This window comes from Pelecanus crispus, chromosome 6 (genome assembly GCF_030463565.1).
Source record: "Pelecanus crispus isolate bPelCri1 chromosome 6, bPelCri1.pri, whole genome shotgun sequence".
Classification (NCBI taxonomy): domain Eukaryota; kingdom Metazoa; phylum Chordata; class Aves; order Pelecaniformes; family Pelecanidae; genus Pelecanus; species Pelecanus crispus.
Window position 1 is genome coordinate 4344826 of NC_134648.1, and position 25069 is coordinate 4369894.

General features: G+C 47.6%; 1 protein-coding gene across 1 annotated transcript; it reads right to left on the minus strand.

Moving 5' to 3' along the window:
• Positions 1-6416: 6416 nt before the first annotated feature.
• CCND1 (cyclin D1) lies at positions 6417-20682 on the minus strand. Its single transcript, XM_075711928.1, has 5 exons — positions 20485-20682; positions 18496-18711; positions 17750-17909; positions 12120-12268; positions 6417-6621 (listed from the first exon to the last, which is right to left on the minus strand). Exons 1-5 carry the CDS (start codon positions 20680-20682, stop codon positions 6466-6468), a joined length of 879 nt encoding a protein of 292 aa, XP_075568043.1. The 3' UTR covers positions 6417-6465.
• Between the last annotated feature and the right edge of the window lie 4387 nt (positions 20683-25069).

Below are 25069 nucleotides of genomic sequence, written 5' to 3' on the forward strand. Positions count from 1 at the left end.
GAGATGGATCACTACGTGGTTATTTTACTCGAAATAAACACTAATTGTTGTATTTCTTCAAGGATATTGTCATAAATAAGAAAAAGTAACATAAGCCATAACTAAAATGAGAAGAGAGATTAAATCCACACAGGTGGATTTTTTTTCCTACTGTACAAGAGAGAAGACCTCTAGCAGCCACTAAACACAGCCTCCTGTATCCAGAGAGGCAACTTGAGAAAACTAAAACTGTTGTTGCGTTAGTCTGTGTATGGTAGTGACTGGTCCCTAAAAGCTTGGGGCTGTCCTGTGAAGGAATTGATGCTCTGAAGACCACGTTAAAGACAGCTTCAGGAGTTCAGTGGAGGTGTACCCCAGTGTGTACCCCAGGAGCAGATCTGTTGCCCACGCGCTGCGGGTGGTGCTCCTGCATCAGCAGGGCCCGCGCAGAGTGAAGATGCTGCCTGTGTGCCTTATTCCTGATTTGCTGTGAGCACACGGTCTTTTCTGCCAGTAGTTCCCTCTTCAGAGCGCTCAGGAAAATGATGGCTGTGAATACTTAGTGACTTCCCTGAAATATGAGACTTTTTAATACATAGTCTTCACACAGGCAAAAAGTAGGGCAGATCTAAGTAGGGCTCTGCAGATGCTAATGGGATTGCCAAGAAACTACTTCTGTTTTGCTTCTTTAATGTCTATCCCATTAAAGAAACAAAAGGGTAACTTCTGCCTTGCTCCTAAATTTGTACTCCTTGACCCTAAAGAACAAAATCACAAGTCTGGCAAGTCTCACATCATCAGTGCAATCCAGTTGACTAGTTTGCAATCCCTTTCTCATCATTTGATTGGAATATTGTGTGGAACTTGGTCAAAAGCCAGATGGGAATCTATGTTTGCCATGCCAATGCAATTACTACTATCAATTATATTTGTGGGATCATAAAAATACTGTGTTTGTCTGAAGAGATACATTTCCCATAAAATGGTGCTGGCAGGAATTCATTAAAATGCCATCATTTGTAGCTTTACTGCCTTTGTCCCATTGTAGCTTTTCAATGACGTTGCCAGGAATCTTTATCAGAGTATCTAGCCCACATGCCTGGGTCATTCCTATGACTCCTTTGAAATAATAGCTCCAAGCTTCACTTTCTCCTCTATCTTACGGAGTTTTCTATCACTTAAAATGCCAGATACGCTTGATTGTAAGTGGATTCTGAGTTTTTACATTTAACGGATCTTGTTTATCCTTTAATAAAAGACTATGTGAATTTAAGCGTTCATAAAAGGTCCAAGCTTGTCAATCAGTCTGAATTCAGCAATGGAATTGTGGAGGTTTTTTGGAGGTCTTTTGGAGGTTTTTCTGTGTGCACGTCTCAATCTGATGTAAGAAAATACAGTATTTTTCCCTTTAATAAGCTACAGCATAGCCTAGCTGAACATGCATGTGTTTTACAGCCTGTAGTAAATTGTTTTTCTTGCTACATTCTTGTCTTTCTGCCCTTTGCAATGTGAGTAATACTGGCATAGTTCACCCAACATTCAAATTTAGTAGTCTGCATTTAGAGATGATGTTTGAAAGGAAATGTAAATAACAGAGCTGACTATGTGGGCTTAAACCTACTTAAGTCACAGAACACTACAGTCAGTTTAATAGAGTTTATAAAACAGATAGAAAAGGCAAAACCCACTTAACGTGTTCAACAAAATGCAGGTTTAAATTTCTCACTGAACCATTTTATTTATCAGCAAAAAGGTTTTTGTCCCAAATCAAAATTTAATCTCTTCACTCAACTTTCAAACATTTAAAATCAGAAGGCTAAGCCATCAGTGATACAAGCGCAAGTCTTTTTTCTTTCCTGTTTTTTCTTAAAATATGCTGAAATTTTGCAGAAAACTGGTAAAAGATCAGTGTAGAAAAAATGAGTCTTTTTTGACCGAATCCCATTTAAGCTTTGACTTAATCTGTATTTAAAGTCACTGTGAATGTAGTTTAGATCATCTTTCAGTGCTATATGAATCTTTGTCGGTGGCCTACCAGTGTTACTTGACCATACTGAGGAGCTCCCCATTTGGAATGGAAAAAATTACAGATCACACTATGTACTGATATTACTTTACCTACCTGATCTGTGATTTTACAGTAGGCCACATGGTTCAGGTTTCTGTCTGAAATGACTGGGAAACAGACAAGCAAATACAGGCTCAGCTGGGATTCTTTGATGCAGATGGTTTCCCATCTATTGGTAACTGCACTGAGACAAACTTACTTTGCACTAGACTATAATTAACATGTTAGGTATTAACTTGGGAGTTTCATTTTTCATTTCCTTTGCTGTACTTACTGCATAGAATCAGTTGTAATGTGAAGTTTAGTCAATGAGAAACTCGGGAGGCAGATGCTAGATTTCTGATTTGTGACAGGAGAGACAAGCACTTGACGTTTCATGTACTATTTTTTTTTAAGGCAGAAATATTTTCATAGGGTAAACAGTCAAACACATAGGTTAGAAGCTCGACCATCTCCACTAAGAATAAGCTGTTTCTCCTGTGTTCCGCTCTGGTAATAATTGATAATGTGCATCCCCAGTTTTCAGAGATACTTTGGAGTGTGAATTGGGACACAGGTTATAATTTCTTCTCATTTTACTTTATAGTCATGTATAATTTCTGTCCTTCTGGGTCCAGTTCTTTTTCATGTATTTTTAGTAGGCTTTTACATTTTTCTGGTTTATTCCTTTTTATCTTAGTGATACAATAGAAAGATGCAAAAGCTGTGTATGAGGGGAGGGGAAGGAAAAGAAGGCAGGTTAACCTTACTGCTTTTAAACCAAACTATCTTCTGTAAAGGTATTCTAGGACACAAAACCTTACACTGATAAATAAATACAGACAAGCATTCTGTACCATCCAACACCTACTTTATTTTACCTTTTATTGAAAAGAACCACCAAATGGTGTTTTACTCTGAGTAATTACCTTAGATGTTTAAAAGAAAGCAAAAAAAGTATTTTGCTTTTTTAAAAACACGTTACTGTGACAGGCAGTCACCTACCCATTGCTAAGAACGCTTACGGTTTCCTAAAATAACAACAAAAGGTTTTCAGCATTGCAACTATTAAAGCACAGAGTCCAGACCAGAAACTGTCATGTGGTTTACTCATTGCATCAGGTAGTTACTACCATTCAGCATTCATGAAGGCAATTAAAAAAAAAAAAAAAAAAAAAAGACAACAAGCAGACATTGGGTTTTACCAATTTTATTTCTATATTTCAATTTTTTGCTGGAAACTTTTCTGTTACAGGTCTGTTGGTGAAAATGTGCATTTCAGACCAGTGATGCCAATAAGTACAATATAAAAATGTACAAATCTGAATTGCTTGCTTACTACAGATTGTTATAATAATGTGACAAATAAAGCATCTCTGTTGGCACATGAACCCACTTAATCTGGATTTGGCCTTTTAGTACATACAATATTTTAAAGAAATTTGCAGTACACACTGCCACTCAGTGTAACACATAATATAACCAACAAGCACTAACGCAATAATCATGTTTGGTTCAGAGACACAGAGATGCCACGAACAGAAGTGTTTTATGAGGTAAGCAGTAAGAAAATGTTCCTGAAATTTGGACAGAATGTATCCAGTCCTCCTGGGTCCTGCGACTGCTAGTAGCATTGCAATGCTTTATTTATGCACTATGTAGGATCTTAACTGCATTTGCCTCAAAATGAGTTCTAATTCTGTTTTGGTTTAGCAGCATACAGGCAACAGCTAGATTATTCTTCAGCATACAACTCTGTTAGCTGGCTTATTTATGAGATTTACAGGCTTTTTAAATTAGCATTATGCTATAATTAAAAAAACAAACAAACAAAAAACTAGTATATCATAACAGATTAAACACACAAAATACTTAGAGTTCCAGAAGATAACCTATCATACCAGATGATGTGTCCCAGCTGGTGGGAAACCACATCAGGTGGCATACAAGAGTTATATTATAATGCACCTTTCATATATCAATGTGGCTAATAACACAGCTTAAAACTACTATGATAATAAACCCCAGATCAGACAAAGAATCCAGCTTTATAAAATGCATAACAACAAAAAAAACCGACATTACTTGATCTTCTGAAATGTCTGCTGTTTTTAAATTAATGCAACCTAGTTGCAAATCGCGAGACCCATTCAGAATAACGTTCGATGCATTTCCGTTTGCAGTAGAACTATGAGGCACTGTGTACGAACATTAAAACCTGGTCTAGACACGGTTAACTGAAGTATGAGGTATTGTGAAACAGGAACCTTTTTGGAATAGAGCAGTAATCACATTAAGTAAAAATTGATCACATAAAAAATCTACAAAAAAATGATGTCAATAATATAATTTTCTATGAGAAAATTAAAACCTATAACATGGCAGTATATGACATTGTATAACAAAAAAAAAAAAAAAAACAACTGATCCACAAAATAGCAGCAAAACACAATGACAAAGATACAGAAAAGCAATGTTAATTTTTTTTTTCAAACCATGCTGGGAATTTATCCATAGCAGCTCAATAAAAATGGAGCATCCACTCCTTTTCTTTTCTCTTTTTCTTTTTTTTTTAATTTTAATTTTTTTTTCTTTTTTCTTTTTTTTGTTGTTTTTTTGTTGTTTTGTTTTTTTACAATCAACACCTTAGCGGCAGTTTTCTCACATACATTTCACCATCACATTCTCCTCGAGCATCAACTTCAACAGCTATGTCCACGTCCCTTCAGCTACTTTCTAAAATAATAATAAAAAGATACATAGCCAAGATGTGCAAATTTTCTATTTGTAGCTAAATAAAAAAATGGGGCATATACTGGAATAAGAACTTCTTTCAAGTACTCCAATTTTCGTATCTATTAACTATGGCGTTTTCATGGTTAGACTGCTTTTGAAAAATGTATAGGAAGGGGCCAAATAGACTGCTTTGTTTTGGGTTTGTTCTTTGAAGCGTGTCCTTTTTTCTTTAATAAGCTGTGTTAAAACTGCAACATCAAGGGTAGAAAGATTTTTTTTAAAAAGGGGCGATTGCATTATTTTACAAATCATACTGGCCTCACGAACATCCTCTGCAATAAATATTCTTTTTAGCCTTAACTATAAATTATATATTTTAGTGTTTAAAAACCTTCAGTTGTAAAACATCTAGCGACAATCCTTAAACTACGTGTCCTATATGTGAACCTTTAAGGCCCCTAATTTATAAAGATGAGTTGGCACCAAAGGATTTCTAAACTTCAACTTTTCTATAGAAAAGGATAGGAAGATATCCTGGCAATTTGTGAATGCAATTTCTCTCACTGGAACACAACCTTCGGAAAAAAAAAAAAAATCACCTCTCCTCTAACACCATAGTTAAATGCACTTGCTTTGCAATTCCAAGTTTGCGAACAAGCACTTATATATTTCCAAACCATTCCATTAAAAAAAAATTCCCACACAATAAAGAATGTATTTCCTATATCTAATGGACTGAAAGTGCTTTGAATGGAATGGTTTTAGAATATTACAAACAAACAAAAAAAAAAGACTAAACTGTGGATTGAACCTGACCATAATTAGGCTGAATATCTGTGGGGTCAGACCAGCATTTTACACAGGTAACTACAAAAATATGAAGATTACAAAAATATAATATATTATGTCACTATTTCGGTTTCTCTTTATAATAGAGTATCGTATGAGTAGTACATTGGCCTTTCCCAACAATGCTAAGCTGGAACCCTACAAATGCCTTATGCACAGGCAATCCACAGGCACAAAAAAAGATTAACATATAATAATGCTGCATACTAACATACACTAACTTATGGGTTACGTTAACCATTTATAAGGTGAAGAGGATAAAAAAAACCTAAGGAAATAAAATAAACATTTACAGATGAATTATAAAGTGACTAAATGCATAAGCAAGCAAGATACAGAAAAGCCTAGAACTGCGTTAAAGCTATGCTTTTTAAAGAAAAAAAAAGAATATTTCATTTACTATCTAAAAAAAAAAACCCTCTTCTACTTTAAAAATGGTTGGTTGGTTTTATATGTAAGAAATCAAATCTAATACCTCCCCTGGAGACACTTTGTGTGTTAATGCCTATTTTTACAACATACAGACAAGAACACTTTAATATAAAAACTAGTTGATTATTATTGTATAAAATCCTCTATTTTTGTAGCACAAACCCCTGGGGGTAATGCAAATACTATTTTTTTCTTTTTTTAAGACAGTTTTTGGGGTATTTTTTGTTTATTTGTTTGTTTGAAGTCACAGATGGAAGGGAGACAGAGCAAGAAAAAATATAACAAGACTGGTTTTCCCTTCTGGTATAAAAATGTCCTGGAGAAAAGGGTTTCTGGGGGGGAGATCCTGATGCTGATTCCTTCTCAGATGCCCTTTCTTTGTCTGCTTTTCTCGCCAAGCAAACCCATTAGAAGAAGTCCTCTTAAATGTTCACATCTCGCACATCAGTAGGTGTGCAGGAAAGGTCTGCTTCATCCTCTACAGTCTTTGTTTCTGAAGATACGTTGTGCTGCTGTGCCTGACGTAGACTGGATTCAAGGAGGGATTCAATCTGTTCTTGGCAGGCTCGTAAACAATCCTAGAGAAGATTAAATGGAAGGAGAAAAAGACCCAGGGTCCTTTAGAAAATAGCAAGATCACAGACCAAATACCATTTCTTGAAAAAGCAAGAAAAATATAATCAAGTTATCTGGGAGGGCAGCAGACTGAAAGGAGTGTGGGAAGAGCGAGAGAAACATTGAACGGATTGGACGAGCTACCCCATTTTCTGCAGGATGCTAGCCTGCATCCAGACTCCAGCAACTAACTCCTACCATCTCCTATTTAATGGCCTAGGTGAGCATCTCCATACACGGTCCTCTGCCATACATGGTCCTCCGGACAAACCATGACTGCCGTTTCGTAGTCAGTCTCAGCCCATAGGTCTACGACTGAGTATGATGAGCGCTCCACTACAGCGACATGTAGTAACTAACCCGGGCAGGACCTCGACACAGTAAGATGTTGTAGCACGCACTGCTACTTTTCTGCCTGTGCTGTTAACACTTCAGCAGTTCTGTGGAAGTCCATTCATCCTATCTTTTGCCTCACTGTCCTTTATACCTTTTGAAAAATAGGAACGGTCTGACTGAACAGCAGCGTGAATCAATCAAAATTAAATGAGTGGAGTTGCAAAGACATGAAACTGGGCTGGAGTCAGAGTTGGTCCAAGTATTACTGATGCTGTAATGATTTCTACTTCCACCACAGAAACACTTCGGCAGTACAGTCTACTAGAAGGGATGGTCATGAACAGTGACTTTCCCAGGCTGAGTTCTGATAATATAAAGTTCTTAAGATAGAAGTGCCATATATGTATTTAGAGGTACAGGCCCAAAGTTGCCTGCCAACTGCTGCTATGTCCAGCAGTGGGCAGCTCAAGTTAGCTAACTGATTTCTAACTCGGAAAGCATCCGAACAGGAAAATGTACTGGACTGCATGACCCCAAAATGGAGAGATCTTTTGGAAGCACCACTAAACACCTTCGTAACCATGTATTACAAAGCACTGCCAAGCTTTCAGTTTGCTACGGCGTTCACCTTGAAATCTCAGTCAGGGTGAGATCTCTTTCCCTTGCTTCAAAAGAATTTTCTCAGAGCTGAATGCGCACACAGTCCTACGGAGTGTTCGGGAGGGTTCAAGGGCCTCGCCGCTTGCACAGACTTTGGTGTGAATTAAAAGCATAAAGCGCCAAGCAGGATCATGTCTATGGTGGGGAAAGGTAACTTCCCCCAGGCATTAAACCATACCCTGAGTAGATATATCCAATTCTACTTATCAATTCACAGCAATTAGAACTGGAGAAGGCCTGTTAGCTCCGTGTGTCCAGCTTTCTGCAAGTTACGGTTGTGTTCTTCAGAGCCAGGTACATCCATTGCAAGGACACAGGAATGGTGCCTTAAACAGGCAAAACAATCACGCTACATTTTCCCAAAATCCCTCCAGCGTGCTGTTTACTCATATCTTTATAACAAACATCGTAAGCTTTTTACCAACATATTTAACTCTGTGTATTAAGGACTTTGAAGTTTCCTTTCAGTATTGCCTTTTCTGATTTAACCTATGACATGTGTTAGCCCTTGCAGTGAACCCAGTCTTCCATGATAAATTGCCGTCAAAAGTGTTAGGATGTGCATGACTGAGAATGAATGTTGTTTTCCTGAGAGGGTGACCTGCCTGCTGTTTTCTTTATTTCCCAGTTTCAATTCTGCCTTCATTCAGAGGCTTCTTGTGTGATCTACCAGCTTTTCACTGATTCCACTACCACAAGAATCTCCTCTGCCACCAATAAGGGCACATGGCATTTGGGGTAAAATAAGATTAGAAACCCAAGCAAACAATTCTCTGCGAGTCCTTTCTGAGAGAGAGGGAGGTTAATCCTACCTCTAAGCAGATCAGACCATCAGTTACAGCTCACTGAAAACACATAACCTATGACCTTTTCTGGTTTAAACCCTAGTGTAATATTTCCTCTTGACAGAGACACACAGCGTTTTAAATGACAAAAAGAAACGCCTCATATCCTAAAGTCATCATGCCTTTGGCTCCTACATACCTCTGGCCTTCACAATAAGATCTCTATGCAGTCCTTTCACCCCTTCCCAAGATATGACGGATCAATCCTGACTGTAAGGCTTCTACTTGCATGTCCTGTTCCATGGACCTCAGTCACACTTGGAATTAGATGTACCAAAAGAGTAGTACACGAATACAGGTTTAGGTATTTTCGGTTTTACAAATCCAGGCACTTTTGAGGATAATTCTGTTTTGACAAGGTAGCACGTTCAGGGTTCCAAACTAAAAGCCAATTCATTTTCAGAGAAAGACAAACCCTGCTTGCCTTTTTTTTTTGGGGGGGGGGGGGGGGGGGGGGGAGGTTGTTCAGTGGGTTTTTTTTTTAATCCTACCATTTGTATAGAGTGTGTTTGAGCTCTGAAAACTAAAACCATTCAAAAGTATTTCTATAAATACCTATTTTTCTCCCTCTGGAGTCCAGTCATGAATAATTACATAGGACTATGTAATTTAAAGGTAATTTTTGACCACAGAAATTTTTTTCCTGTGAGATTCTCAGAGTACAGCATGTTGTAACTATAATTTTTTAAAACATAATCTTTACAATTTATTATGAACAGACCGTGTGTTAAGCTACAGTTGAATGAACAATATCTTTTTCGTGTTTTAGGCCTTTTTGTTCAAATAATTTCTTATTCACGTGACTATTAGATGAATAGTTTGTCTGCAGGAATGTATTACAGCTAGCAAAAATAACTGCAAAATTTAACATTCACTGTGAACAACCTCACCAATGCTTTTTTCATTCTCAGTACTTCTCAACGCTGAAAAGCAAACACAAAACTTGTGCATTACTCTGATAACTTCTCCCAACAACTTTTCTGCTTCACTACCCAAATTTTCAATGCCCACAGTTTGTTCAAGGTCGTAAACCCTTCCTGGATTAATTAAGCTCCTCAGTGAAGGAAAAAAAAAAAAAGACTTGCTAGCTTAACTGATGTGGTCAAATACCTTTAGCACACACAGTAGACATGATCAGACTCCAGGGTCAGATACTAAAGGAAACAAACAACAACAAAAAAGAAACTGCTTGGAAATCCTTTGTTACTGCCTGACCCGTTCTGGATAACAAGCATATGTTTGAAGGTGCCTCTGAGTAGGGGCAGGCAGGAGACGAATTCCAATGTACTAACAGACAGCATGGAAACCCAATCTAATCTAGTTTAGCAAATTTCTGGCCTGGAAATGAATGTCAGGTAAAATTCAATCTGTTTGGATGATGGGGTCAAGAATAGAATGATGGAAGACAGCCCAAGACTTCTAATTGTGATTATCTGACTTCTAATTACCCCTGATCAAAGGCAAAATGGGAAATTGGACTCCTACCAACGTAAACATGAACCATAAAGGAATTCCAATCAGGTGATATTCATTTTACTTTAGATTCAGCTTTCTTTGAGACTAAAGGTAAAAAAGTGTAATTATATAACCTGAAATCCAACAGACCAGCTGCTCTAGCTAATAGATAATCAGGGAGAATGTTAACCATGTTATAATGCATGCTCTTAATATTTCAAGACAATCCAATATAAAGCATATTCATTTGTGCGGTCTGACAAAGGGGAACCATCGCTGTCGAATAACAAACTTCATATACATGCTAGTGAAATAAGATAAAGGAGTAACATTTGATACCATGGATTACACAGGCACGTCTTACGGGAAATTCTCTACGCAGGGGAATCACGCTGTGTATGAAACCAAGCAGTCTTCTCTACTCAAAGCAACAGTAGTGAAAAATGCTGTTCCCTTATTCCGTGAGAAACACAACAGTATACACATACATTTATGATGCTTATTTTCTGTAGCAACCTATACAAAAACCTTAGCTGCTCTAACACATGAATATATTTAGCAATGAAAGCTGGAGGGGAGTCACTTCCTTTCAAAACTCTTTAAGTTCAGGTCATACGGATTGTGGCCTTGCAATGACTCTGGACAATAAAAAAGAAATAAGCAAGAATTCCTCTTCTTGCTAAAACTACTTTCTTTTCTTTTAAAAGCGCTCTGTCATCAACTGAAGTCAAGTCACATAAGGACATGCTGTTGTTCTCCAAGATGTGAGAGAATCTACTTCAGTGCTCTGTATCAGGAATGATTAAATAATGTTTTTGTTTGAATCAGATACTGTCAGAACAGATAGCAAGCCTAGTATTTTTCCTCAGGACCTGCCTCAAATATCTGGCACTGGACAGTGGCCAGCCATACACCGAAATATCTACATTGTTCACAAACTGACTAAAAGCATTACACGTTACATACCAAACTGAGCAGCATTTTATTTTCTTACAGCATTTAACATTTCAGCACTGGATCCGTATTACTTTAGCTGCAGTAATATAAATGGCAAAAGTAACGTGCTCGATAACTGAGGCATTGTTAAGGTGATCAAAATAATAAGATATCATATTTGCCGTATTTGTTTCACATAGTCTATCAAAAGTAAAATACTTTTGTGGATTCATCTTTCCAGAAATCGCTCAATCCTGTCAACAAAGTCCAATTATACAAACCTAATTTTGCAGTGCCTGGACTAGTACAGTTCTCTATGTATTTAAATTATTAACATGTAAAATAATTTAACAGCATCTCAGAAGATTCTGCCGCTAACCACAGAGTTGTCTTTATTTGACTCATTGTCCAGCGCTTGGAGACCTCACAAGAACCTTTTTAAAGCATCTATTTATTGGTCTTCCACATTGTTACAAAACAAAGCTCAACTCTGCCCCAACTTCACACACCATTATGACATGGATCATTGACTTTAGGTCTTCCTTGTAGGCTCCCTTCCTGGCCCATTCACTCATGAAAGGTTTATTGCTCACTAGTTACTGATGTGCATCTCCTGGAAGCTGCAGGGCAAAATGAGAGTCCTGTGAGGACCATCTACCTTGTCAGAAAGTCGTGGGACAAGCATTTGTTCCGAAAAGGAATTCAATACCAGCTACTGTGCAGGTCTAGCACGTAATAAACCAAATTAGATCATTAGAACTCTTTTAAGAAGGGCTTTTTCACACCACTTGGCACAATAAAAGGCCTCAAGAATGGTCAAAGATAAGGTCAGAGATACCACGAGGTCTCAGTAACTATTTCCTCGTCTTATTTTCAAAGTTTTGTTTTACATAGGCTCCTGGTTTAATTACCTACAACCAAACACAGCCTCTGCAATGTCCTAAATCGATGCAGGGTTTTCCTTTGCTTTGTCAGATACGCCTCTCTTACAAACATTGGAGCTGCATGTGGCGTTCCTATCGGTGAACTGCAGCAGCGTAATCACAGATTATTAATGGATATAATGACAGCTAAATAACTAGGACAGACACAAGAGAACACGTTCAAAACCCCACTCTGAGGTTTTGACTTTTATCAAGATTTACTGTCAGATTAGCTACTATGCAGTAAGCAGGCATTCATTCTTAAACTCTAAGGCAGGAGACCAACCGAGAGAAAGAGTCACTTACCGGATCACATTTGATAACTTGTGATAGGAAATGTGTGAGGCATTGATAGGAGAGGAAAGTGTTAGTGTTCCCCAGATGCAGGCCTTGCACAGCTGCTACCACACTGCCAGCTGCAATCATGGAAGGTGGGTTTGAAATAAATTTAATATCTGTATGAAGAAAGAAGAGAGAGAAAAAAAAAAAGACTGAAATGATTGCTTTAGGAGAAGCCTGCCCATACACATACGCTCCTCTACCAGCACGGCTTCAGCTGCCAACTGTTGCATCCGAAAAGGCAGGGAAAATTGTGAGCAGAAAGGTGCCTCCTGCCCTAAACTGTTACAGGTCCAAACCCGTAAACACATACCCACAGGAGCAACTGTACTGCAGTGAGTAGCCCTTCCTAGCACTAAGCCTGGGAGGCCATTCATCACTTCGAGGTATTTTTATCATAAGCAGGGCCCCCATTCTTCAAATGTTAAAATACTTTGCTCATGTGAATAATGCCACTGGGGTCAATGGCACTATACACCTGAGAAAACCTGTTCGCATTCTTAAGTGTTTCGCATGATCAGATCCTAGGTGCACTCTAATAAGGAGGCCCTTTAGAGCAGAAACCTTTGCACTGACATTCAAAGGAATATAGCTTTAATGAACAACAACATCAACAAAAAGAAAGAAAGAGAAGACTGCTTAACCCTGTCAGGACGCAGATAATCCATATTTAAATTAAGGTTTCATCTTAAAAATGCTTTGTCTCAACCTAGTCTCTTGTCAGTGGCTGCCATCCATCCTGGCAACAGGGATTTAATGTAAATGTGGCATAACTAAGTGACGGGGGTCCCAAGAATTGGCGGACAATCAGTTACATTCTGATGTGACACCATGCTGACAAGAGGCTGGGCCCCCTTCCAGACTGCATTGCTGTAGGTCTCTCCACAAAGCCACTCCCATGATTCCTTAAGGGGCTATCTCTGCCATTTAAGCATGGTTTTGGTTTGTTTTTTGTTTTGTTGTTGTTTTTTTTTTTTTTAATAAGAATAATCCACATTTTAATGCCAAGACTCTTTCTGCTGAACAGGAATGCATTTGATCTGTGGCAGTGTACACCTTGGAGGAGAATCAGAAACAAAGGAAGTAAGTGGCACAAGTAAACATCTGATTTTGTGAGGAAGAAAGGGAAATGCCACATTATACACAAGAACCTGAGATACATTCCTTCAGCTTTTATCAGAATACAACTTCCTCTGGGTTGAAAAAATATAAACCATCTGTCAAACCCTTGAATGAAATCAAAGGAATGGACAGCTTAGAGGGCTCAGTGGAACAGTTTAAGTATTAAATCATGCATCTCCTTTATTATGATAAAATAACTTTTGTGTAAATGTTTTACCAGTGAAACTAAAGACTTCGGGACTCTATGAAAGTCCTCTCTCTGGATCTATTCATATACCTCCGACACTCCATTGTAGCCCTGACCGATACCCACCTTCAAAGGGGCATTTCGCCCAGTGTTCTATGAACCTTCAAAATTAAACCGATACGATGAATTGTGGCCAAACTTGTGTGATGCGTTGCCAGCGAAAAGGCAAGCTTGATCTAAAGTCATCTCATTTATGTTACCGTGCTTGAAACAACTTTAGTTTACCCCCTTTTCCTAATCTGCCCAGAAATGGGCAGATGTAAATACACCCACCTTCTAGCAAGTTTCTATCATTCCCAAAAATCAAAGTAGTCCAGACTGCTTATTGAGACTATACACATTCCAAAGCCGGTCCGCTAACTGAAACAGTGATGATACGCACTTGCAGGTAGACTTCAGAAATGAGGGATTTCAGTAGGCAAGCATGAATTCCACCAAGATCGGGTTGCTCAGAGGGGTACGGTGGTGGCGTGTTCGTGACACTATTTACTGAGCTCCACAAACAGAACATGACCAAAATGTGTCAGTTTAATGAGTCTGTCCTGACAGGATCACGTTTGGGATTAATATTTGCGTTCTTCTTTTAAATGGAGCAGTAAACAAGAACATGAATTCATAGTCACACCCTCATTCTTTCCAAGGTGGAAAAGTGATAATGAAGTTTAAATGACCAGTTTGTGTCTGTCCCTATAACCACTCCAGACAAGCAGCATGGACTGCCTTTTTGTTGCAACTCAACAAGGAATTATTTGTGGCAGAGGCCACTAATTTCAGCATATTAATCAGGGGGCCCCTCTCGCCTGTAATTGGATGCCCCCAAGTGAAGAGTGTGGCATCATTGTCAGCCTCCATCGCCTCATCTTGCGCTATTGAGCGCTCAGGAACAAGGGGGCTTCGGTGAGATGAATTAGACCTGACACAGCCACAATGGGGTAGGGGGCCCCATCAATTGAAGCACACATCCCCAGTAGCCTATCTGAGACTTCATCCAAAAAGAATAAACAACTTCAGCGTTGTTAAAAAGAGAGAGAGAGAGAGAGAGAGAGGAGGGGGAGGAGAGAGAAGAATGCCAGCCACCCTGAAGGGAGGACAAAGCAGGCATATAGGCGCTGCAGCGCTTTAAAAAAAATTCCTAACAAGGCGAGTCACCCCTTTTCCTTTTTAAATGGAGCAGCAATTCCATCCGTCTGGAGAGCTGGGGGCTATGAATGAAAATCTTTTCATTGAGGCAAATCAAAACTGCGAACATAAATCACTTGCTGCAAGATGCAACAGGTTCCAACTGGTCACATACCTTGAGACTCCCAATTTTATAAAGGCCAGAGAATAGGACAATTGTAACACGCTTGTTTCAAAGGGGGATCTTTCTTTCTCCATCGCAGAGGAGGAAAGCAACAACAATAATAGCAATAATAATAATATAAAAGGAGCCTGGTATGTTTTGATAACCAGAGGAACATAATGAAATGCTGAAGCTCCAATATTTGTTGCTATTCATTGTTATGCTTGTATAGAGCTGCAGTTCTCCCTCAACACTGGTCTTAACTTGGGCCAAAAGAGGCCTGCTTCCTTTTGAGCTCTCCCTGCCTTGCTCGGCCATGCCAAAGCCCCATTCATTAAGCTCAATTATGTGTTAACTTCAAACAACCCCTGGTAATTTTTTTTCTTTTTTTTCTTTTTCTCCCGAACCTACCACAGCACAAAGACATCCTTTGGTGAAAATGGATTTTTCAAAACTAACCAAATCAAACAAATCCACTTCTACTAGCCAGACAACTGAAGAGGGAGCTTAGAAGGAATTCCCCTCAACTTCACCTTGCAGTGTAACCTTCTCTTTCTGGAGCAAACACATACACGCTCATCTACAAACACTTCCACAGCCTTCACCTTGTTAAGCCAACTGGCGGAGATTTTATTTTCTAAGCAAGCATTATTTTGCTGCCTCTTCTTAGAAGACCCTCCTTTACAGTGGAGGACAGAGGCTGTACTTCAAGCAAAGGATATACTGCACTTGCCCCTGAGGCCACTTAAGCGAGTGTCAGTGTTTCCAGTGGACTTTGGATTGGGCCCCACAGCATCCAGACAGCACAACGCATTTGCAGTCCATCTAGGTTCATTTTGGCAAGGGGAAATACAACACAACCCAGCAACAGCAAAGCAAAGTCCAGATGCTACTTAAGCCACATGTGATCTTCACTAGCCAACAAAGAAGTCATGAGGAAAGCAAGAGGTAGAGAAAATCCTGACATCCAAAAATAACAATAAAAATACAGAGCCTAGTGGCAGCCTTCCTGAGCGCTCTTTCCCCAGGCAATATTCCCAACTTCAGTAGGGAGCTGAGGAGGGCCCCAATTCTGGTGAGCTCAGCACTGTTTTTTTTAAAAGCTAAGTAAAACTCCCAGAACATGGTTCTCATTTACTGATCCATTCTCCAGCTGTGGTGTGTAGCCGTGTTAAATAAAGGCTCTGGATGTGCTTCCTAAAAGAAACATAACAACACCGACAGTAGATCAAAGTACTGGACTCTTAGCAAGTCTCCAACCTTTGAACTACTCTTGTTTTCATCCCTGTCAATGCCAACACAACAACCTAGGTTAAACATCCCCATATCCAAAGGGGAGGCCGGGTAGCTGTTCTTTTTAGCTAACAGCCGAGGAAGCTTCAAACTTAGTAAATCACGCATTCGGAGTCGCAGCAGCCTTATCTGGTAGAGTCTGGCAGGGAGAGTTAGGTCTGATTTTCCCAAAATGTTGCTGCAGGCAGTTTGAGGACTGTTTGAAGGTTGTAGCGCTCCGAAGACCGAGCATTATTCCAGGCAACCTAACTTACGAACTGCCCGTTATGCTGATGTTAGGCCCAAGATGAAGAGCAATGCCAGTGTTTATATAATTTCTCTTTTACGGCTCAGTCGTTCTATCTTTAGGCCGTGCAGTAGGGCCGATTCTGTGAAATAAATTTTTTTCTTCCGAGTGCCTGCAATCTTTCTTCAATCTTTTTATACCAAATCCATCTCTGGAAAATAAACTACACAACATTAATTTGTGCCATTGACCACATGCATCGCACCGAGGTTTTCAAGTGTGGATACCTCTTCTCAAGTCCAAATGCAGGCTCGATCTCTTTTTTTAGCACAACTGCTACTGAATATTAACATTTACTAAAGCACCGTATCTCCTTTACACTAAGTTTTTATCAGTGTCAACAGTGTGTCTGGCATTCCTCTTTACGTGCTACTGCAAAAGAACATTTGCTTTGGCTGCTTTTTCTTCCTTATTCTTTTGCCATTCCTGGATTGGTCTCGCCATGCTAAAAAGAAAACGTGCTGAACACGTTTTGTTTAAATGGAGCATCTTCCCTCTAGAACTTCTTTTGTCCCTGCTCCTCCACTCTGTCCTGTGGGAACAGTGAGATCTGGAGAACAGAAAGCCTCTTCTAAAGCTTTTCTTTCCTTCCCACTTGCTAGGGTTCAGTGGGTAAAGCCGGTCCATGTGCAAATGCATACACACACAGTCCACACGCAAACACGGAACTTCAAAGAACCGGCGCGCGCGCACGCACGGTGCCCTTGAAACCAAAGATCAGGCCTCTGCAAACCTGGCCTAGCGAACAGTCGGCGTCTTTGGAGGCCGGCCCCGCACATGGCTTCAGCACAGCACGTGGTCAGAAGGGTGCAGATGGCAGCAGCTCGGTCCTGTGCCAGGAAAGCCTCTGTGCCGCGTGGCCCTCCTCCAATCCGCCAGCCACCGAGGAGGGGGGAAGAGGCAACTTGAAGAGGGAAGTTTTAAAACCCCCACGCGGAGCTATTCACAAGCAAAATCTCCCTCCGGCCTTTAAAAACCGTCTTAAGAATGAATCCACGCGGGGAGGGATTCCCCGTACGGGCAGTAAGCCTTTCGCAGCCCCCGCGTAAAACCCGGTGCGCAGAGGTGAAGAAACCGTGCCACGCCGAGCTGCGACTCCGCGGCTAAGCTACGAAGAGGGGGGTACTTCTCCCTCCCTGACACCACCACAGACTCGACTCGGAAGCAAAATATCTTCTGGAAAAAAACTTACCTCTGCGAAGTAATCCACCTTCTGCAAACAACAAGGGGCAATAATCGGGGCTTAACACTACCTCCCGACGGCTCTGCGAGCCGGCCGTAGAGCACAGCTATGGGAAGCTTTACGAGCCGAGGGGTGGGCGCGTGTAGGGGAGCGACACGCTTTGCGTAAGGTGCAGGGCTCATACCTGTAGCGCACAGAGCCACAAAAGTCTGAGCATGTTTACGGATGATCTGCTTGGTGTCCTCTGCCAGAGGCATTTTAGTAAGGAAATGTTCAATGAAATCGTGGGGGGTCATTGCAGCCAGATTCCATTTCAGCTTATTCACCAGCAGCAGCTCCATTTGCTGCAAAGACAAGAGGGAGGGAAGGGGGAAGGAGAGAAGAGGAAGGAGAAGAGGGAAAATGTGGTTAGCTCCGCTCACACGCGCCCGGGCCAGCAGCATGCGCAGCTGGGCGACTCAGCCCTCTGGTCGGGGGTGGGGGGGGTGGAAGGGCCTCCGGCGGCGGAGCCCCGGGGCGGGGGGGGGGGGCGCGCCGGGGCCGCCCCCCGCCGGGAAGCGCCCGCTGCAGGCTCCCCGCGGGACCGCCAGGGGGCGCCCGCGCCGCGCGGTGGCGGCGGGTCCGGTCGGGGCGGGCAGCGGGGGCGGCCGCGGGGGGGGGGGGGGGGGGGGGGAGGCCGGGAACCGGGAAACCGGGGAACCCGGGGGGTCTGGGGGAGCGGCCGGGGAGCCGGGGGGGGGCCGCCCGGCACGGACACGGCCCCGCTCCGCTCCCCTCCCGGGCCGCCGAGGCCACGGCTCCTGCGGCCGCGGGGCGCAGCCCCCTCCCCGCCTGCCCTGCTGTCGGGGGGCTTGCTAATCGCCGGCTTTGGGTTTGGCTTTTTTTTTTTTTTTTTTTTTCTCCTCCTGAGGTGATTAAACGTGAAATTACCAGTAATTCGTCGGGTCTAATGGAGTTATCTGTATAAATGCACAGTTTTTCTGCGGTCAGAGGAATAGTTTCCTTCATTTTTGAAGCCACAAACATGCAGGTAGCTCCAAGCAATTGCAAGCGGCTTTTCTTGAGGGGTTCAAACGACAAAAATCTGTCCAAATAATTCATAGCCAAGGGGAAAACTTCCTCTTCGCACTTCTGCTCCTCGCAAACCTGGAAGAAGGAGAGAGATCGTTGAAGAATAATTTAATACAGGCGAAAGCTAGGCTTGTCCCGCCGCCCTCCTCTTCCCTCCCCCCAGGCTTTGCAGGGCAAGGTTGAAGGAGACGAGGGGGAAAATGCACTTGGGGGAACCGGATAAATAAGGGGAAAAACAGAGGCATCAAAGAAAATGAAAGTCACGAGTGACAAAGTGAGGAGAAATGTGGCGTTAGAAATCCGCAGGCGATGCATGGCAAAAAAAAAAAGAAGGGGGGGGGGGATCGAGGAGGAGGTCTGTCCCCATCTTTCCAGCCCCTAGAACAAATTTTTAAAAAGGGAAGAAAAAGGAAAGCGGAGGAAAATGCGAGCCCCCGTGTCTGGGAATGGGGTGCAGAGCCGGACTTGCCACCGGATTTCTTTATTTCGCTTTTATTTTCTCATCTAATTTGCCGTTGTGCTGCCGATTCCCCTCTCTGGTCGAGACACAAAGGTGGCGTCCAGCCTCATTTCCCCAGACGTCATCTTTTCAAAAAATATTTAAAAATATTTAAAAAATCCGTGGAGCTCTCAAAAAAGGTTGAAAATGAAGCGGCGGGGGTCCTTTACCGAGCCCCGTGCCGATGGTGCTGCTGGGGGGCTCCGGGGAGGCCCCCCGAAGTCAAATCCACCGCCTCCCTCTCTCGCCCTGCAGCACAGCCGGGCGCGACATTTCCCAGAGCAAGGCAGGGCGCTGCGCTTTCAAAAATTAATTAAAAATAGATCGCGGGCGCCCAGGGCTTCCGAAAAGGCATGAAAATGTAGCCCAGCTCCTGGGGCTCCCGCTGGGAGCCCCCCCAGACGTGTCCTGCCAGGGGACCAGGCCCTTTCCAACCGGCTTTTCCCAGGCGACCTTGCAGATCGCCGCCGCAGCACAAGCATGCCTTTGAGGGGTGACCACAGCTCGAGCCTCTCTTCGCGCTGAACAAAGAAACTTTCACCCTGCAACTCCCCCAAGAAACGCCGGAGCCCCTCCGGCCGGTGCCCCTGCCCGCAGCCCCACGGGGTCCCCCGGCCCCCGACCTTCTTCCCCCGGCCCCCTTCCCCCGCTCCCCCCCGCAACACACACCCTTGGCTTGCTCCCCGGGACTTTCTTAATTTTTCTCCCGATTAATAAACACTTTTGCTTTGCAAATAAAAGAACAAAGATGGCGCATAATACTGGCACGGGCAGCCACTTGCATACGTGTACAAGGATATTAATTTAAAATAAAATCCCCCCCCCCCAGAAAAAATCAACTGCCAGGCTTTCCCGGCGGCCCCGCACGGCGCGGCCGGGGGCTCGGCAGCCGGGGCCGCTCCCCGGCGGGGCGGCGGACGGGGGGTGCCGCCGGGCGGGCTCTGCTCCGCGCTCCCCTCCGCCGGGACCGCCTCGCCCCGACGGCCGGAGCAGCCGCCGGGGCACCCCCGACGCCCGAGGCGGGGTGCGGGGGCCGGGGGGGTGGTGGCGGTGCTGGGAAGGGGGGGGGGGGGGGCTGTCGTCCGCCGCCCCTCCGCGGCGGGACCCGGCTGCTGCAGCGGGGCTAAAGAAGCGGCGATCACGGCGGCGGCGATCGCAACCCCGGCCCGCGTCCCGTCGTTACACGCGGGCGTCTCCGAAGCCAGAGCAACGTGTGCCGCGCCGGGGACCTTATTTCGGGGGCGGGAGGGCGGGTGGGGGGGGGTGCCGGGAGCGGCAGGGAGCAGCTCTCCGGCTTAATTCATTTCGGTGCACGAAGCTTGCAAAGCAAATCCCCCAAAGATACAAACCTCCAACATCCAAGTGGCAACTATTTTCCTCATATATGGCAAGATTTCTTTCTGCACGCACTTGAAGTAGGAGACGGAGGGCGAGCAGGTCTCCTCCGCCTTCAGCATGGTCTGCAGCACCCTGTCATTGAGGAGGTTGGCATCTAGGTAGGCTCGCCGGATGGTCTCCACCTCGCAGCACAGCAGCTGATGTTCCATGTCTGCCTCCGTCGCCTCGAGTCAGTTTTCTGCAGCAGGACTGAGTCGCTCGCTCGCTCGCTCTCTCTCTTCCCCTTCCAGGAGTCCCTTGGATGCTGCTTCTGCTACTGCCGCTACAGCCCTCTGGAGGCTGCAAAACTTTCTAACTTCCAACAAAACTCTCCTGTATAGTCCCTGTGACGTTACTGTTGTTAAGCAGAGATCAAAGCACGAGAGAGAATGAGAAAGAGAGAGAGAGAGAGCCAAAAGCAAGGGGCAGAGCCCTAAAGCCATCCCATAGGCTTCAAGTCCTTCCCCTTTGCTTAGCTTATAGAGAGCGGGGTTTTAATGCAAATGCAAATGAGACAAGGGCTCGCTTTCTTCAAGGGCAAGGGAGAGGTGGGGGAAACCCAAATTGTCTCTTCGGTGTATCATGCATAATTTTAAAAATGGAGCGAGTTCTGCAGTGGGAGCCAAATGATGAATGGGGCTAGGCCACACACAGACACGCGGGGATATAAATACAAGGAGACTTGGTTGGTATTATTTTACCGGGGGCGCCGGCGAGGGGGAGCAGGGCAGCACCGGCGCGTCGCTGTTCTTTATCAATTATTGTTATTGCCGTCCCCGACGCGTACCTGCGGTATCCGTCGTTTGAAAAGGCGCGCTCCCAACCTGAACTCCCGCTCTTTGTAGCTGATCCCGAGGGAAAAGCTTCCTCCCGTTTCCTCAGTCCCATTTTTCCACAGCCTAGATGGTTCTGCCGCGCGCCAGAATTTTAAAGGAATTGGGGTCTCCCCCCCTTTGCCGAGAGGGTGCTGCTTCTTCTCTTCCCTTTTTTTTTTCCTTTTTTTACCTCTTTCCTTTCACTTTAAAGGTTTTGCCCTCCAAAAGGGGCACGGAGGTGGCAGGGGACAGGGCGACGGCGAAGCCGAGCCGCGGTCGGCGGCAGCGCACGGCGGGCAGGCCGCGCTCGGCACCCCACCCCCACCGCTCACAGCCACCCAGAAAAAAATATCCCAGCAGAGCAGCAAAATGGTGGCCAGAGCTTCCTCTAGCACCTAAAGGGAGATGAATCCGGGGGGGCGGCGGAGGGAGGTGCCGGCAGCCGCCGGAGCCTGCCCAGGCCTCATGCGAGACGCCGCAGCGCCGGGACAGCCTGTGCACGCGTGACGCGCGACGGTGGGGCCCCGCCGTAAATAACTCCCGCTCCCCGCCGCACCGCCCGTACCTGAAAACAGTGCTTTTGCGTTGTTTTTAATAAAAGAGCGGCTTTTGAATCTCCTCACTTTGCACGGGGCTGACAGGGGAGCTTGGGGCCCGCCGGAGGACCCCGGAGGTGAAGCCAATGCCCCGCTGCACGGCGGAAGCGGCTCGGCCTGCGCCGGAGCGGAGCGGGAGACGCGCGAAGGCCATCAGCCGGGGCTCAGGCTGCCTGCCGCCGGCCCGCCCCGCAAAACCTGAGCGCTCGGCCCAACCTCAGGCCTCGGCGCTTCAGCAGCACGCGGCCGCAGCACCGACAGCCCGAATGCCTACCGGTGGTGCGGCGCTGGCGGCAGCATGGCCAGCTGGCGTCGGGGCAGCGGAAGGGTCCCGCGGCCGTGGAGGCCATACCGTAGAGACCGTGCCACGGAGGCCTTGCTGTGGAGGCCATGCCATGGAGGCCATGCCGTGGAGGCCGTGCCACGGAGGCCTTGCTGTGGAGGCCATGCCATGGAGGCCATGCCGTGGAGGCCGTGCCACGGAGGCCTTGCTGTGGAGGCCATGCCATGGAGGCCATGCCGTGGAGGCCGTGCCGTGGAGGCTGTGCTGTGGAGGCCGTGCCATGGAGGCCATGCCGTGGAGACCATGCCACGGAGGCCGTGCCGTGGAGGCCGTGCCATGGTGGCCATACTGTAGAGACCGTGCCGTGGAGGCCGTGCCATGGAGGCCATACCGTGGACGCCGTGCTGTGGAGGCCATGCCATGGAGGCCATGCCGTGGAGGCCATGCCATGGAGGCCGTGCCGCGGAGTCACACAGCATCTCTCCTGCACGACCTGCGGGGAAAGCAGTGCCAAAGATCACAGGGCATGTTGTCGCACAGTCGCGCGTTTACGTAACCTCGTTGCATGAAATATCTGCCCATCTTTCCTCGTTTACCGGTTTGCTTGACCATGCGTCTCCATTTTGTCGTCGCCCGTTAGGAGGCTGTCGGAAGCCCGGGGATCTCGGTTCCCCTTGCATGCCGCAGCCCGCGGGGCCGATCTGGACGGTTTCTCGACGAGGAAGCCGTCCCCCGCCTGCGTCCCCCCGCCCGCCCGTCGTGCTTCACGCGCAGGACACGCACTTCTGTTTTCACAACTTCACTCGGCCGGGGAGGTTTTATTTTTTAATGAAGAAACACGCCATGACCCTCCGCTCCCAGACCGGAATCCGGCCTGCCCGCCACGCACAACTGGGGGATGCCATTTAATTGCCTCCCCTGCACCCCCAACACCTTTCTAGGGAGCAGCTGCTTTGGGGGGTGTAGGGAAGGTGCTTGGGGGGGGTCCCTGCCCCTTCTCCCCAGGACGGTGCCAGCGCTTCGCCAAACGCTTGCTCGCCGGCCCCGTCGCCCGGGCTGGCCCCGGGGCACGCAGCCCCAATGCCGGCCCCGCGCAGCACCCGCGCCTCCGGCACCCCGGCCCTCCCGGTGCCCCCCGCTCGGGGTGGGCTCGGTGAACGGGGGTCTCCCCCCCGCCCCGCCCCGCCCGAGGCCGGGGTTTCATTCAGCGAAGCGGGGCGGCGGGGCGCGGGGCTCCCCGGCGGGCGGGCGGTGCTGGCGGTGGGGAGCGGCGCTGGCCCGGGGCCCGGGGGAGCCCCCGGCGGGCGGCGCGGGGCGGCGCGGCCGCAGGAAGCGGCAATTAGCGAGAGCCAATGGCGGCGCCGGGCTGTTACCAGGCGGATCGGGCAGATCTCGGCGCGGGGCTCGCCCGGTCCCGCCGAGACAAAGGGGACCGGTCAAAAGTGCGAGAGCCGCGGCCCCCCCCCCCCCGCCCCGCTCGCCCCGGTGGCAGCTCCGGGCTCCGCCCGCCGCACCGGGCGGCCCCGCACCTGCCCGGCCCGGGAGGCGGTGCCGCCCGCCGCCGCCGCTCCGCCTTCCCCCGCCGCTACCTGCCCGCTTGGCGGCGGGACGGGGCCGCGGCCGCCCCCCGGTACCGGCTGCCGGGGCAGCGCCGGCCGCGGCCCGGGGGCAGCTGCGCCGCCGGCTGCGCGCTCCCGCCCGCCCGCCCCGGGCTGCGTGCTCGGCGGCGCTGCCGGGGGCGGGCCGGGCGCCGCGGCCGCCGCTCCCGCCCCGGGGGCTTCCGAGGGCGCTTCCTTCCTCCCCTCCCTCCCCGCCGCCGCCGGGGACGCCGCTCCCGGCCGGCACTTTCTCATGACGTCATCCCGCCCCGCGCCGCCGCGCCGCCCCCCCCCCCCTCCCCCCGGCCCCGGCCCCGCCGCGGGCGCGCGCATTCCTCGCGTGCCGCCGCCGCCGCCCGCCGTAATGTTACGAAGAGCGGCGCGGGCGGACTGCGGCGGGGGCGCCGGCGGGGGAGACGGGGGCGGTGCGGAAGGGCCCGGCGCGGATTAGAGCGGCACCAGCGGGCGGGGAGCGGCAGCCGCGCCCGCCCCCGGCCAGCGGCATCGCTCCGGCCGCCGCGCCAAGCTCTGGGCGCCTCCGCCCCGGCTCTGCCGCCTGCCACCTGCCTCTAATTGCGCCCTGCCGGCGAGGCGGGAGGGGAGCTGAGGGGGTGCCGGGGGCTCTGGCGGGGCTCCGGTGAGGAGGGCAGCCCCGGGAGCCCAGACCCCGCCGTGGCACGGCCTCCCGCCGCGGTTGCCCCTCGGGCTGCGCAGCCACAGGGCCTGGGGCAAAGCCGCGCGTCCGGATGGAGCCGAGCGGCCCCCAAAGCAGCCCCCTTGGGCGGGCGCACGTGCTGGGGGACGAGGTGCCCCTCCGAGGGTCGCTGAAGAAGCGCAGCCTGCGCCCCCGCCGTGGGCAGCCCCCCCCTCCTCGTTGCCATCCAGCGCGGAGCACGCCAGCGGCCAGAGCGCCGGGCCGCCTGTCCAGGGGTGCACCGAAGCAGCAAGCTCACGGGGGACACCCGTGGGAGGTCCCTCCGCAGGCTGCGGAGAGGCTGGAGCCCGGCGCGGAGCCGGCCGGGGCGTCCCGGGGCGGGGGGGCGTCGCGGGGGGGGCAGGGACAGAGCACGGCCGCCGTGCAGGGCGGTGCAAACGAGCCCACGCTCAGCCTGGGCCGTGGAGGTGAGCGAGGGGAGAAGGGAGGCGAGAGAGCTAAGGACGGGAAGGGAAAGGAAGGAAACAAGAGCTGGTTTGGTTTCTTTCTTCATCGAAGGAAGCCTCACGCTCGGCCATGCCAGACATGAGCCGCTGGAAGGAGAGGCACC

What these genes read in the sequence shown, in the direction of transcription:
- CCND1 (XM_075711928.1), bottom strand. Translation starts at nt 20,682, where the DNA reads ATGGAACATCAGCTGCTGTGCTGCGAGGTGGAGACCATCCGGCGAGCC. An exon ending in TTGCCACTTGGATGTTGGAG is followed by an intron (nt 18,712 to 20,484) that starts GTTTGTATCTTT and finishes TCCTTCTTCCAG; the next exon opens with GTTTGCGAGGAGCAGAAGTG. An exon ending in TGTGGCTCTGTGCGCTACAG is followed by an intron (nt 12,269 to 17,749) that starts GTATGAGCCCTG and finishes TTCTTCATACAG; the next exon opens with ATATTAAATTTATTTCAAAC.